This window comes from Fusarium falciforme, chromosome 9 (assembly GCF_026873545.1).
Source record: "Fusarium falciforme chromosome 9, complete sequence".
NCBI classification, from domain to species: Eukaryota; Fungi; Ascomycota; class Sordariomycetes; order Hypocreales; family Nectriaceae; genus Fusarium; species Fusarium falciforme.
In genome coordinates this window covers 1,963,735-1,976,118 of record NC_070552.1, presented here as the reverse complement: position 1 = coordinate 1,976,118, position 12,384 = coordinate 1,963,735, and the positions used below count along the sequence as shown (strand labels likewise).

Here is a 12,384-nt window from a genome sequence, read left to right as displayed (position 1 = left end):
GGAAAAAAACATATATCATCTCACAGAGGCTGGCTATATCTTTGTTGTTTGCTGCTAGGGAAAGGGGGGGTTCCGGGGTGGTGGTGCTGGTGGTTCTCGTTTAATCTGTCTCTCTTGCCTCTGTTCATCTCTCTCTCTCTCTTCTGATGTTTTGGTTCCCCTGTTCGTTCTTGAGATCCTACTAGGGAATATATGCAAGAGAATAGGGGGGTTCACTTGATGTTGATGATGTTTTCCTCCTGGAATGGTTCGATGATGATACCACCAACTCAGGGGAGGGGTAAGATGAAGAAGACTGTTTGGCAAAGAAACTCTGGTCGAGATGGAATAGGATAGGAAGGATGAGAGCCGTCCTTGTTTTAATGTCTGTTTTTTCTATCCTCCATTCCGTTCTCGCTGGGCAATTTTGAGAGGGGTGTGTCCTAACCTCTCGTGTTTTTGTCTCGAGTGTCCAAGAGGCGCTTCCTTGTGTTCTGGACTTTTGTACGTTTTTGATGACGGGATCTGGCTAGGCGTAGGGGGGTTATACAGGATCGGTGAACTGGGTAGACTGTATGTTGATTGTTGGCGGGGAAAAGGGTCAGCAAAGAGATTGCTACTACAGATGTAACCGGCAGTCAAGTGATGAGAGACAAGTTAAAAGACCAACTAACATTGGTTCGTTTTCTATGTGATCTATCGTACAGTATGTGTTACATGGCTCCTTTTACCCATCCCTAGAGCCTCCAAAAATCCGTAGTAGCTTGATGATGTCTCGGGCTGTCTTTAGTGTGAAGCTGGGCTGGTCACTGTTGTGAACCCTCAAGTCTCATCAAGATGAATGACAACGAAATGTGGCCAAGAAATCCCACTCTCAAGTCTATCGAGTGGTAGCAGCCTGTCCCGGTGTCGAATATCTCCGTGTCTTGTCAAAATCTCTCCGCTATCCTCCTCACTCGTGAGGAATTTCCTTTCTTACGTAGAGGTCATCTATCGTGGCTAACCTCTCATTCCTGCATCTCATCATCCTCATCATAATAGTCCTCTTCGTCATCCTCGTCATCCTCATCGTAACCGTCCTCATCTTCACCTTCTTCTTCACCTTCTTCCTCATCATCCTCCTCCATTTCGTCATCGCCATCCTCTTCATCTTCAGATGGCGCCCCTCTGAGAGGAGAGCGAGGCGGCACCCAGTCGACACGGCTCCGCATAAAGGGATCTCCCATGTCGTAGCGGTCCTGGTCGAAGGGGGTGGCCATGTTGGCCTTGGAGAACTTGAGCCACGCGGTGGCCTTGGCGACTTCGTCATCGTTCACCTCGACCTGCGTCGTCATGAGGAAGTCGGTGCAGAGATCACGCCAGGCTTCTTTGTCGTCGAGGGCGGGGACCTGCGAGGGTTGGTCCTTGGGAAGGGCCTGCATGCGGTAGCCGCGGTTGATCTCGACGTTGGGGTCGTACTCTTGATCGGACTCGTCTTCGCTCTCAGAGTCCCATTTACTTGCATGACGATCGTTCTTCTCATCTGGGTCGTATTGCGCAGACCAGGCCATGGCGCGCAGGCGTTCGTCCTCTTCGTCCTCCTCGATCTCTTGCCGCTGCTCAGGAGTCAACTCTGTCCATCGCTTCTTTAGGGCGTGCCTCTTCTGCCACCAGCACGTGGTGTCGACGTCTTCGAGGACCTCTTCCTCGTCAGAGATGTACATCTCCTCCTCGGTGGGGACAAGGTTCTCTCCGGTCTTGAAGTTGATGTAGCCCCAGACGAGCATGTGGTTCAAGTGCTTGTCAAGATCAAGCGAACGGTTGATGGATTCAGTAACGACCAACTCATCTGGGCGAAGCAGATGGCGAGTGCCTGCTCCCCAGCCCTCGCAGTGACCCACGCCAAGCTCGCGGAAGGGGACTCCATGAAAGTTGGTCATGAAGCGGCGGCTAGGATTGAACCACGCCGGGGGAGGGAGGTTCATATCGTAGCGGGCCTTGAGCTCTACGATCTCGGACATGGTTCTGAACTTCTTGCGAGTGAGACACTGCCACAGGGGGTACAGGCCGCGCTGGCCCATCATCAGATGGAGCATCTCGTGGGAGTGGGGTCTGAAGAAGGGGTGGTTAAAGGCCATGGTAAGCTTGACGAAGAAGAACTGGGCGTTGTAGAGGTGCTGATCGGTCCACAGACTGGTATCGGCCATCAACTGGGATCTCTGAGTGCAGGTGGCGACTTCAAGGAGGTGCCAGATGCGCAGCAGAGTGGTGTGCATCGTGTCGGGGACACGAAGGCCCATACGAGCCATGACTGCGAGGATCTGACGGCAGTATCGGTCACGGCCGAGTATCATCTGGAGATATTTCATGCCAGGGATAAGACGGACACCTCCCGGAGTCTTGTCGGTGCCAGAGCTGGAGCGCTTGGCCGGGTCTGGAACAAGGAACTTTGCGACGCTTCGCCATGGGAACAGCCTACCAGCCTCGGGGGCTCTGCATCTGATCCATTCGCGGATGGAGGAGAGCATGTGGCCATCCAAGGCCTCACGGAAGCCGCGGCAGGCAATGTAGAGGTTGAGGATGTCCTCGCCGCGGAGATGCTTGCCCAGTTCGATGGCGAGCTCGAGGTTCTTGCAGAGAGCCGTGATGAGGTCCATACCGCTTCTCATGGGGGGGACGGCGACGATCTCCTTCTTCTCTTTTTCGTAGGGGTCCTTTCCATTGAAGTGCTCCTTGAGGAAGGCTTCGGTGAACTTGTATCTCTGCTTGGTGGCACCGTTGATTTTGCGAGTCTCGACCTCGATGTCAGGTTCCCTGTCGCTCTCGGTGTCCCAGGCGTCCTCGTATATGACAGCATCATACATGTGAGGGTCTTTCACATATGGGACGTTTCGCACGACTTGGACTTGCTGCTGTCGCTGCGGTTGCGGTTGCTGCTGTTGGTCGTTTGGCATGTTCTCAACTTGGGTGCCCGCATCCCGCGTGCCTGTATCTTGCATTTCCTCATCTTGCATATCTTCATCTTCACTCTCCTCAGCGTCTTCCTGGCCTTGATCGTCTTGAACGGCCTCATCACCGTCTTCGATATCTGCGTCGTCGAGATTTTCCACGAATTCGGTGCCGTCGATGCCAAGGGCATCGAGTTCGTCCTGAGTCCGACCTTGACGCTCCGTCACCCCCTGATTGAACTGTCTGACTCCAACTGGTTCCTCGCCCGGCTGGCCGTATCCCTGAAGAGGAACTTGCTGCTGCTGTTGTTGAGGAGGCTGGAACCAGAGAGGAATAGGGGTTGGTGCAGGAGCGCCGAACTGGAAGGGAGCGTTGGGTATGAAGAAACCAGCTGGAGGCGGAAGCTGAGGCTGACCCTGACCTTGGAACTGGAGGAGAGCCTGCTGTTGGCCAAACATCTGGATTTGGTAAGGGGCTCGTTGTTGGCCAAACTGTTGGCCAGGGTTTTGCTGTTGAGCCTGGAACTGTGGCTGAGCAAGACCCTGATGTTGGCCACGATCCTGCTGTTGACTGAAGCTCTGTTGTTGGGCAGCAGCACCTTGGAGTTGACCTTGATTTTGGGGTTGGACCTGGCGCGGCAGGATCTGGCCTTGAGGTTGGAACTGGAAAGGGTTTTGCTGTAGGCTCTGAGACTGGACTTGGCCAAAGCTAGCCTGAGATTGGCCAAAACCCTGAAGGTTCTGCTGCTGAGTAGCACCTTGGAGTTGACCCAGATTCTGGGACTGGGCCTGGCGCTGCAGGAGTTGACGCTGAAGTTGCTGTTGACCAAGGTTCTGCTGAGATTGACCATTGGCTTGTTGATGCTGAGCATGGTTTTGCTGTTGCGCAGCACCATTGAGCAGACTCTGGTTCTGGGGTTGGGCTTGACGTTGCTGGGCCTGACCCTGAGGTTGGAACTGGAAAGGGTTTTGTTGCAGGCCCCGAGACTGGCTCTGGCTCAGATTATGCTGTTGGGCAGCGACTTGGCGTTGACTCTGATTCTGGAGTTGGGCCTGATGCTGCTGGGTGAGATCTTGAAGCTGGCCATGGTTCTGATGAGGCTGACCATTCGCTTGTTGATTCTGGGTATGGTTCTGCTGTTGGGAGAGTTGGACCTGACGCTGCTGGGTCTGAACCTGAGGTCGGAACTGAAAGGGGTTTTGCTGCTGTCCTTGAGACTGGGCTTGACCGAGGCTAGCCTGCGCTTGAACTTGGTTCTGGAGAGCTTGAGGCTGGAACTGAAAAGGAGCTTGCTGCTGGGCCTGGAACTGGGGTTGACCAAACTGATAAGGGGCCTGCTGTTGCTGTTGCCCGAAGCCTTGCTGCTGACCAAAGCTCTGCTGCTGTCCTTGGAGTCGGGGCTGTCCGAAGGCCTGAGGCTGGAAAGGGACTTGGGATTGACCCCGTGTCTGGAACTGGGGAGCCTGCTGTTGCGCCTGGAACTGGAACTGGCCATGGCTTTGCTGTTGGCTTTGGTTTTGCTGTTGGCCGTGAACAAGATTCTGGCCTTGGGCCTGACCTTGAGCAGGAATCTGAGGCTGAAAAGCAAATTGGGGCTGAGCAACAGTCTGGCCAGTTTGAGCTGGCTGCATCTGAGTACGGGCAGCACCTGGGGCAAAAGCTTGGTTTGTGGCTAACGCAGAAGGATTAGTCGGGACTCGGTTCCCACGAATAGGCGGATTGGACGCCATGGTGAGGATGAAAAGTCGAGTGTCTGGGTAAGGTAGGGGAGGGGGTGATGTTTGAGGGGATGATAATGTTGGCAGCGATCGCGTATCACCGATCGATCAAGCTGTCGCGATATCGACAAGGCTTGATCGGCCGCAGTGAATGTTTTCGTGCGGCGTGATGTTTTGTTGTTTGGAGTTAAGAAAGGAGGAGAGGGGGAAGCGGGAGGAGGTGAAGTCGAGGTTTGACGTCTGGCCTCGACGTGGAGCTGCGTTTATTATTAACAAACGGGGACAATGAGAACAATCAGTAGAACAATAGCAAGCGAACAGGGTAAATAACACCGAATAGAGCGCTGGTGCACTGCAGAATCCCCCGGTCAACAGAAAACCTCGTGCATGACTTGCCAGCTGCCTCGCAGTGCCCGGCCGGCCCCTCCATACATTTCCTCGCACTAGCGAAAGAATAACACACATTCCGTATCCAAGATTGCACAGGCTGAACACAATTTACATAAACTTGATTGACCATTACTGTAGATAGTCTCTGTGACCCAAACCCCTCCAAGCGCTTCCGCATCTTACTCTAGGATATATCACGCTTCAGCGTCGATGGCAAATCAGACCTCTGTTGCCATCGCTCCCAGAGCTGCTGCGTCTCCTCATCCTATGAAGACCGGAACTTCTCCACGAACCTCCACCTCACCTATCGGTCGAGCTCATCGACAGGCAGGTCGCCGTCGTCTTTACCAACAATTGACTCGGCAACCTTCCAAATCTGCAGCAGATTGTCCTCCGCAGCGCTTGCTACGAGCCACGGCTCATTAGGGTTCCAGCTAAAGTCGGCAAGATGGTTCGTGTGGCCACCGTGCATGAAAAGCCTGTGGACATTGTTAGCCGTAGTACAACATCCGCCTGTTAGGGGTCAAGCTTACAATTCAGGGGGGCCATCGTCTTGGTCGTCGGGAAGCTGCTCTTCGCCCACTTGAGAGAGATCCCAGAAGATGATTCTCCGGTCGTAGCTGGCACTTCCCAAGATACCAGCCTCGGTAGGATGCCAAGCCAGAGATGTGACAGCGTCGTTGTGGCCCTCCAGAGTGTGAACCTTCTCCTTGACATTTCGGAGATCCCAGATACCGATCGTCTTGTCTGCCGAGGCGGTAGCGACGAGCACCTCCGAGTTAGGGTTGAATGCCAGCGCGTTGACTGCATCCAGATGGCCGTTGCGAGCCACCACAGCGGCCTTGGCGGTCTCGCTGTGTCGGACATCGACGATCTGGAGCGTCTGATCATCCGAAACGGAACCGATGAAGTTCTTGGAGATGGGGTGGTACTGGACGTCATTGACAATCTGGCTGTGATGAGTGTACTTGCGGGCGGGGTTCAGAATTCTGGAGTCGGCCTTGAGGGTGTTGAGGTCCCTTCTCATGTTAGCTAATAGCACAGGCATGGATGGCAGATAGACACTAACCAAAGGCACATGGTAGTATCCTCGCTACCTGAGGCGAGGCGGCCAGCCTCATGGGGGTTCCAGTTGAGACCAAAACCCTCGGCCTTGTGGCCAACAAGCTCGATTTGAGCATTGATCTTGCCAAGAGAGGTAGGCTGGAGAGGGTGTTTCGTTCGGTCAAAGATCAGAATCTTGCCATCAACGCAGAGAGTAGCAATGATGTCGGGGTTCTGGGGTTGGAAGCGAGCCTTGTTCACCTCTCCAGGATGCTCGATCTTCTGGACAATGTCACACTTGATGGCGGCAACATTGCCCGACTTTCCGTAGCCACCAATCTCGCCACGCTCATCGTCATAGTCGCTGGGGTTAGGTGTCACAGCCTTGGGGATCTGGACATCAGCAATCTGGACGAAGTTGGGGCTCTCATCCGAAGTGTGAGTGCCGAGGAGAAGGCGGTGCATTCGGTAGTTCTTGCCCTCAGGTTCCTTGACATCAGGGAACCACTGAACTGTCAGGGTTGGCCAGGTGAGGGCGGTTCTATTGTGATGGTCAGATTATATGGCGCTATAATGATGAATAGAGTAATGCGACTTGCCCAAGAATCATGTCATAGAGGAAAGGGCTGTTCTTCTTCCATGTTTTGTACTCTGCGACCTTGGTCAGTACCTGGTCAATGTGGCTGGCTGTTCACTAGCATGCATACCTTCGTTAATCAGGCGCTCTCCCTGATCGTCTTCCTCCTCGTGTGTCATCTCGACTATTGTTTGGTGAGCGCTCCATCTTTTTGCGATTGAAGCCCATCCAAGGTGGACATGGTGGATGCAAGGCTGTCCGCAACTTACTGTCCACATCGCGCTCCGTCGATTGAGCGGGCGCCATGACGGGCTTTCTTTTCTCGGAGTGATAAAAGAAATGTTCGTAGATGAGGTAGATGAAAAGAGTAAGCTGCTTGCTTCACGGTCTTTTAGAAAGTCACGAAAACAAGCGTTGGTGGAGAGATGCAAGTAGCTGGAGATGGAGAGTGAGGCCGTCGCACAAAGAAGGCTGAAAAGTACGGAGCGGTGGTGGTTAAACGCGTATGTAGTCGCGTAAAGTGACAGAGGAAGGCGGCCAGTGAAAGCGAGCACAAGCCACACTGATGGAATGGAATGTGGCTCAGTTTTTTTGCGACTTTAGCGCATGTTCCAGGCGCTGATCTCAGCTACAGGCGGGCAATGGGGCAGTGTACTTATGCGCTACCAATGAGCAGGCCCCTTATTGCCCAGCTGGCATGTACCTCCGAGGTGCATCACAGCTTGTCGGCCTCCGGCTTGACTCACGCCGGCAAAAGCCCCTCCATCAGCGACGAGGCAAACCGCCGCCTTGTGTGGGATGGATGGAAGCCCCACCTTTGCTACTGTAGCAAAGCCCCAGCCCGACTGAGTTCCATGACTGCTGGACTACATCGTCACGACAACACGCATCGTCGCGACCTTAACCTTTCTCCCTTTAAACCTCGCCTCCCGACTCGTTGCAATCACCGACCCTCTTGGTTCCGCCATATCTTTCATTTCCCTTCGGGCGTTGTAGAGGAAGTTTTCTTCGGTCCTCTCTCTCTGCGCTTGATTCCGGATCTCTTGGTTCTTTCTTGTTCCATCTTGTCTGTCAGGCGTCGTGTCGGATCACCACTTTTGTCTTCCATCTTCGCTTGCGACAGGATTTTCACCGTTTTGCGCTCAACTTGTACGAGCGACTTGGAGTCCGACTCCAATTTCATATCACTTTTCCGCCTTGCTGAACTTTGTCGTGGGCTGAGAATCGCCCACTAACCCGTCGCAATGGGGTATGTCCCTCCTCTGGCTCTGCCACTCCTCCATAGTTTCAATGGCTAACTCGAGTTCTTCCTGGTCGCAGTGTCCCCAAGTTCTTCAGATGGCTCTCTGAGCGCTATCCCGCAATCTCTCAACTCATCGCAGAGAACCGAATACCCGAGTTCGACTGCCTCTACGTTCGAAATCCTGATACGCCCTCGTCGCGCTGTATGCTAACCGCGGTTTAGCTGGACATGAATGGTATCATTCATAACTGTACCCACAAGGATGCAGGTGAAGACGTATCCTTTCGCCTCAGTGAGGAGGAAATGTTCATCCGCATATTCAACTACATTGAACATCTGTTTGGCAAGATCAAACCCAAGCAACTCTTCTTCATGGCTATCGACGGTGTCGCACCGCGAGCCAAGATGAACCAGCAGCGTGCTCGTCGTTTCCGAACCGCTCTCGATGCCGAAAAGGCCCGTGAAAAGGCCATTCGCGAAGGCATCGAGTTGCCCAAGGAGGAGCCCTTTGACAGCAACTGCATCACCCCTGGTAGGGCTACTCTCACAGGAATGATTCCACGTTCTAACAGACCATAGGCACTGAATTCATGGCCAAGCTATCACAGCAGCTGCGATACTTTGTCAACAAGAAGGTATCTGAGGATACTGATTGGCAGGGTTGTGAGATTGTGCTTTCCGGCCACGAGGTCCCTGGTGAAGGAGAACACAAGATCATGGAGTACATCCGAAATGCCAAGGCTCAGCCCACCTACAACCCCAACGTGCGACATTGTCTTTACGGCCTTGATGCCGATCTGATCATGCTGGGTCTCCTCAGCCACGATCCCCATTTCTGCCTTCTTCGAGAGGAGGTGACATTTGGACGTGATTCGAAGAACAAGTCCAAGGAGCTTGAGCATCAGAACTTTTACTTGCTCCATCTTTGCATCGTTCGAGAGTATCTAGAGATGGAGTTCCAAGAACTTCAAGAAGAAGGCGCTCTCAGCTTCCCATTCGACCTCGAAAGAGTCATTGACGACTTCATTCTTATGGCCTTTTTTGTCGGCAACGATTTTTTGCCTAACCTGCCCGGGCTACACATCAACGAGGGAGCATTGGCAAACATGTTCAGGATCTACAAGACCATCCTACCCAAGGGTGACGGATACATCAACGAGAATGGAGTCATCAACTTGGAGCGTCTACAGCTCCTGCTTGGCGAGCTGTCGAAAACCGAGATCGACAACTTCGAGAACGATGTTTCGGATGAAAAGTGGTTTGCCGCGAAACAGATAGAAAAGGACGTTGGAAACAAGGGTGCTTCTGGGCGCAAACCCCCCAAGGGGGGGCAGATTGTCATCACCTCTGCGCAACGGGATCTTTGGAAGCAAAAGATCCGGCCCTACATCTCTAAGCGCTCTGATGAGCCTCTGGATCTCGGCACCAGCCTTAAGGCTGCTGACCGTAAGTTCGTCCAGGATCTAGCAGACTCTATGCACCTCCAATGGTCTACCAAGGAGGACGACGAGGGCCACCGCCATCTCATCGTGTCCTTCCCTCCCAAGATTGACGATGACGACGAAGAGGAGGAGGAGGAAGGCAATTTGGCTGCCTACCGAGTGATGAAGACGTACGACAAGGCCCTGGTTGTTGACATGACCCCTGAGGATGCTGAAAAGCATTACGAGAAACTCTACCAAGACAAGTACCAAGGCTGGAAGACCAAGTATTACCTTCAGAAGTTTGAAGAGTGGGCTCCTGAAAAGTACGACAAGGAGCTTATCGCGCTGTGCGAGAACTACGTTCAAGGCCTGCAATGGGTCTTGTACTACTACTACCGTGGAATTGCCTCGTGGCCCTGGTTCTACGGATATCACTATGCGCCTCTCATCTCCGGTAAGCACAGAGGATGAGTTGCCTCTTTTAGTCTTCGACTAACACGATACAGATGTTGCCAAGGGTGTTGGCGCCGACTTCAATTTCCAGAAGGGTCAACCGTTTAAGCCGTACGAACAGCTTATGGGTGTCTTGCCAGACCGAAGCAAGAAGATTGTGCCCAAGGTCTACCATGACCTCATGACTAACCCTGACTCTCCCATCATCGACTTTTATCCTCGCGACTTTGAGCTGGACATGAACGGCAAGAGGATGGACTGGGAAGCTGTCGTCAAGATCCCCTTCATTGATGAGAAGCGCCTGTTGGCGGCTATGGCAACAAAGAATGATAACCTGGAGCCGGATGAGAAGGCTCGGAACGGTTTTGGTGTCCCCCTCAAGTTCACTTACTCACCTGACGTGAACTTTGTCTACCCATCGCCTCTCCCGGGCGTTTTCCCCGAGGTTCAGAACTGCCGGTGTATCGAAAACATCTTCGATCTTCCCGACATGGAGGGCCTCGATTACCTTGCCGGACTGACAACCGGCGCCTTGCTGAACGTTGATGCTCTTGCTGGCTTCCCCTCACTGCACACTCTTCCCTACACTGCCCAGCTTCTCGGAGGATTTGGTGTCAACGTTTTCCAACAGGACAGCAAGAACCCAAGTATCATTGTCACCTTGACTGATACGGAGAATCGCACCAAGACAGAAACCTGGAAGGCAAAGCTGGGCCAGCGTTGTTTCGTGGGCTATCCATTCCTCCAGGAAGCCAAGGTCATGAAGGTCCAAGACGAGCTCTTTAGCTATGAATTGGCCGACAATGGTAAAGACATTGTGACTAAGGATCACAACAACAGGGAAGCCGCCGACTGGGCCAGGGAGTCTGACTTTCTTGAGAACATGCACTCAAAGCGGTTCGGTATCATTATTGGACAAGTTGAATGCCTCATCTATGTCCACATGCTGAAGGGCCTCATCAGAACCGAGGAGGGTGCATTGATCAAGGAGTATGCTGAGAACCCAAGCCTCAGGAGCACCTACGCTGCGCAGACCATTGTTGACGAGGTTGTCAACGAAGACGAGCGCTTCATCGAGAAGGCAGCATTGCCTATCGAGGAAGAGTTCCCACAGGGCACCCGGGCGTTCTTCCTTGGCGAATATGCCTACGGCCGCCCTCTTGAGGTCACTGCTCATACCAACAACAAAGCAGAGATTGTGGTCTCGATGCTCAAGAATAAGGAGCCCGAGTTCGCAAAGCAGATCATCCACCAGGCGGAGCGCAACAACCCTTACACTCCTTCGTTCGCCGTCGCAAAGCAGCTGGGCGTTCATCCTCTTGTACTGAGCAAGATAACTTCGTCCTACCAGGTCATCAACTCTGGTGGGTTCAAGTTGAACCTTGGTCTGAACTTGAAATTTGAGGGCCGAAAGCAAAAGGTACTTGGTTACTCGAGAAAGTCCCATACCGGTTGGGAATTCAGCGGCCTGGCGATCCAGCTTATTGCCAACTACATGGTTACCTTCCCTGAATTCTTCGCGGCCATCCAGAGGGAGCCCCAAAAGAGCGACGTTTACGAAACAGACTTGTGGAAGGACCCCGCCGTTGCGTCTCAGAAGGTCAAGGAAATCGCTGCTTGGCTGAAGGCGCAAAAGACGAACCAGTTTGAGCGTGTTCCCCTGGAAGCCGAACAGCTTGACTCGGCGGTCGTCCAGGCTCTGGCCACCGTTGGAGAGCAGATTCATGTCGCTTCCCAGGAGATTGACATCAAGAAGCTGCGTGGCGTTCCTCGCTCGGCCCTCCTTAAGCCGTCCGACGCAGAGATGGTGCTTGGCAGCCAGAACTTTGCCCTGGGAGACCGAGTCACGTATGTTTCTGCTGCTGGAAAGGTGCCTATTGCCACCCGTGGAACAGTTGTCGGCATCAGCAGGACGGCCACGGCTCTTCTACTGGATGTCGTCTGGGACACGGCTTTCATGAGCGGAACTACGCTCAACGAGAGAGCTCCCATGTTCCGTGGCCAGACTGTTGCCGCCTCTGCTGTGCTGAACACGACGGACAAGCAGGTCGTCTCAACCACCAGCAGATCGCAACAGCGACGGCCCGTTGTCACGGCCCCGGCGGGCGGGTACCAGAATGTTGGCCACCCTCAGTACAGAGATGCGCCTGCTCCAGCGCCCCTGCGTGGTGGATGGCGAGGAGCCTTGAACGGTACTCCCTCGCGTGGCCGAGGCAACGGGGCTCGTGGAGGTGGCCCTAACCTCGTCCACAGCACTCTGGTTTACCGCAACGGTCCTCCGGATGGCGCACACCAGGGCCAGGACAGCAACGGACATGGCCATCGAGGTCGGGGCGGTGCCCATTCAAACGGGCGAGGTCGCGGACGCGGCAACCTGCATGGCTCACCCGCTCCCGATGCAGGAGAGCAAAAGTACGGCAACGTGCCGCCGCCTGCCAGCCTTGACCAACCACGAGGAAGGGGACGCGGTCGCGGGCGTGGCGGAAGAGGCCGCGGAGGACGTGGAAGAGGCAACGGAGGGGCTGCTGGTAACGCAACCCAGGGCTAGATGCCTGGTCTTTGGGTTTATCAGCCTTGACGAACCGTGTACTTGTTTACGTGTTACGATATATGTTGACAGGTCTGGGT

At 53.9% G+C, this 12,384-nt stretch overlaps 3 protein-coding genes across 3 annotated transcripts; 1 reads left to right on the top strand and 2 right to left on the bottom strand.

Annotated features, from left to right (window-relative positions):
* Nucleotides 1–986: 986 nt before the first annotated feature.
* On the bottom strand, nt 987–4,637 carry NCS54_01147500 (Hypothetical protein; the record flags this gene model as incomplete). The annotated part of the gene is made up of 1 exon (XM_053156750.1): nt 987–4,637. One exon carries the CDS (start codon nt 4,635–4,637, stop codon nt 987–989), a length of 3,651 nt encoding a protein of 1,216 aa, XP_053012725.1.
* A 682-nt stretch (nt 4,638–5,319) lies between these two features.
* Nucleotides 5,320–6,942, bottom strand: NCS54_01147400 (Histone acetyltransferase type B subunit 2; the record flags this gene model as incomplete). The annotated part of the gene is made up of 6 exons (XM_053156749.1): nt 5,320–5,494; nt 5,549–6,034; nt 6,085–6,600; nt 6,659–6,710; nt 6,767–6,820; nt 6,906–6,942. 6 exons carry the CDS (start codon nt 6,940–6,942, stop codon nt 5,320–5,322), a joined length of 1,320 nt encoding a protein of 439 aa, XP_053012724.1.
* Nucleotides 6,943–7,880: 938 nt separating this feature from the next.
* NCS54_01147300 (5'-3' exoribonuclease 1) lies at nt 7,881–12,304 on the top strand (the record flags this gene model as incomplete). Its single annotated transcript, XM_053156748.1, has 5 exons — nt 7,881–7,885; nt 7,957–8,050; nt 8,102–8,411; nt 8,459–9,757; nt 9,810–12,304. The coding sequence occupies 5 exons, from the start codon at nt 7,881–7,883 to the stop codon at nt 12,302–12,304; spliced, it is 4,203 nt and encodes a 1,400-aa protein (XP_053012723.1).
* Nucleotides 12,305–12,384: the final 80 nt, after the last annotated feature.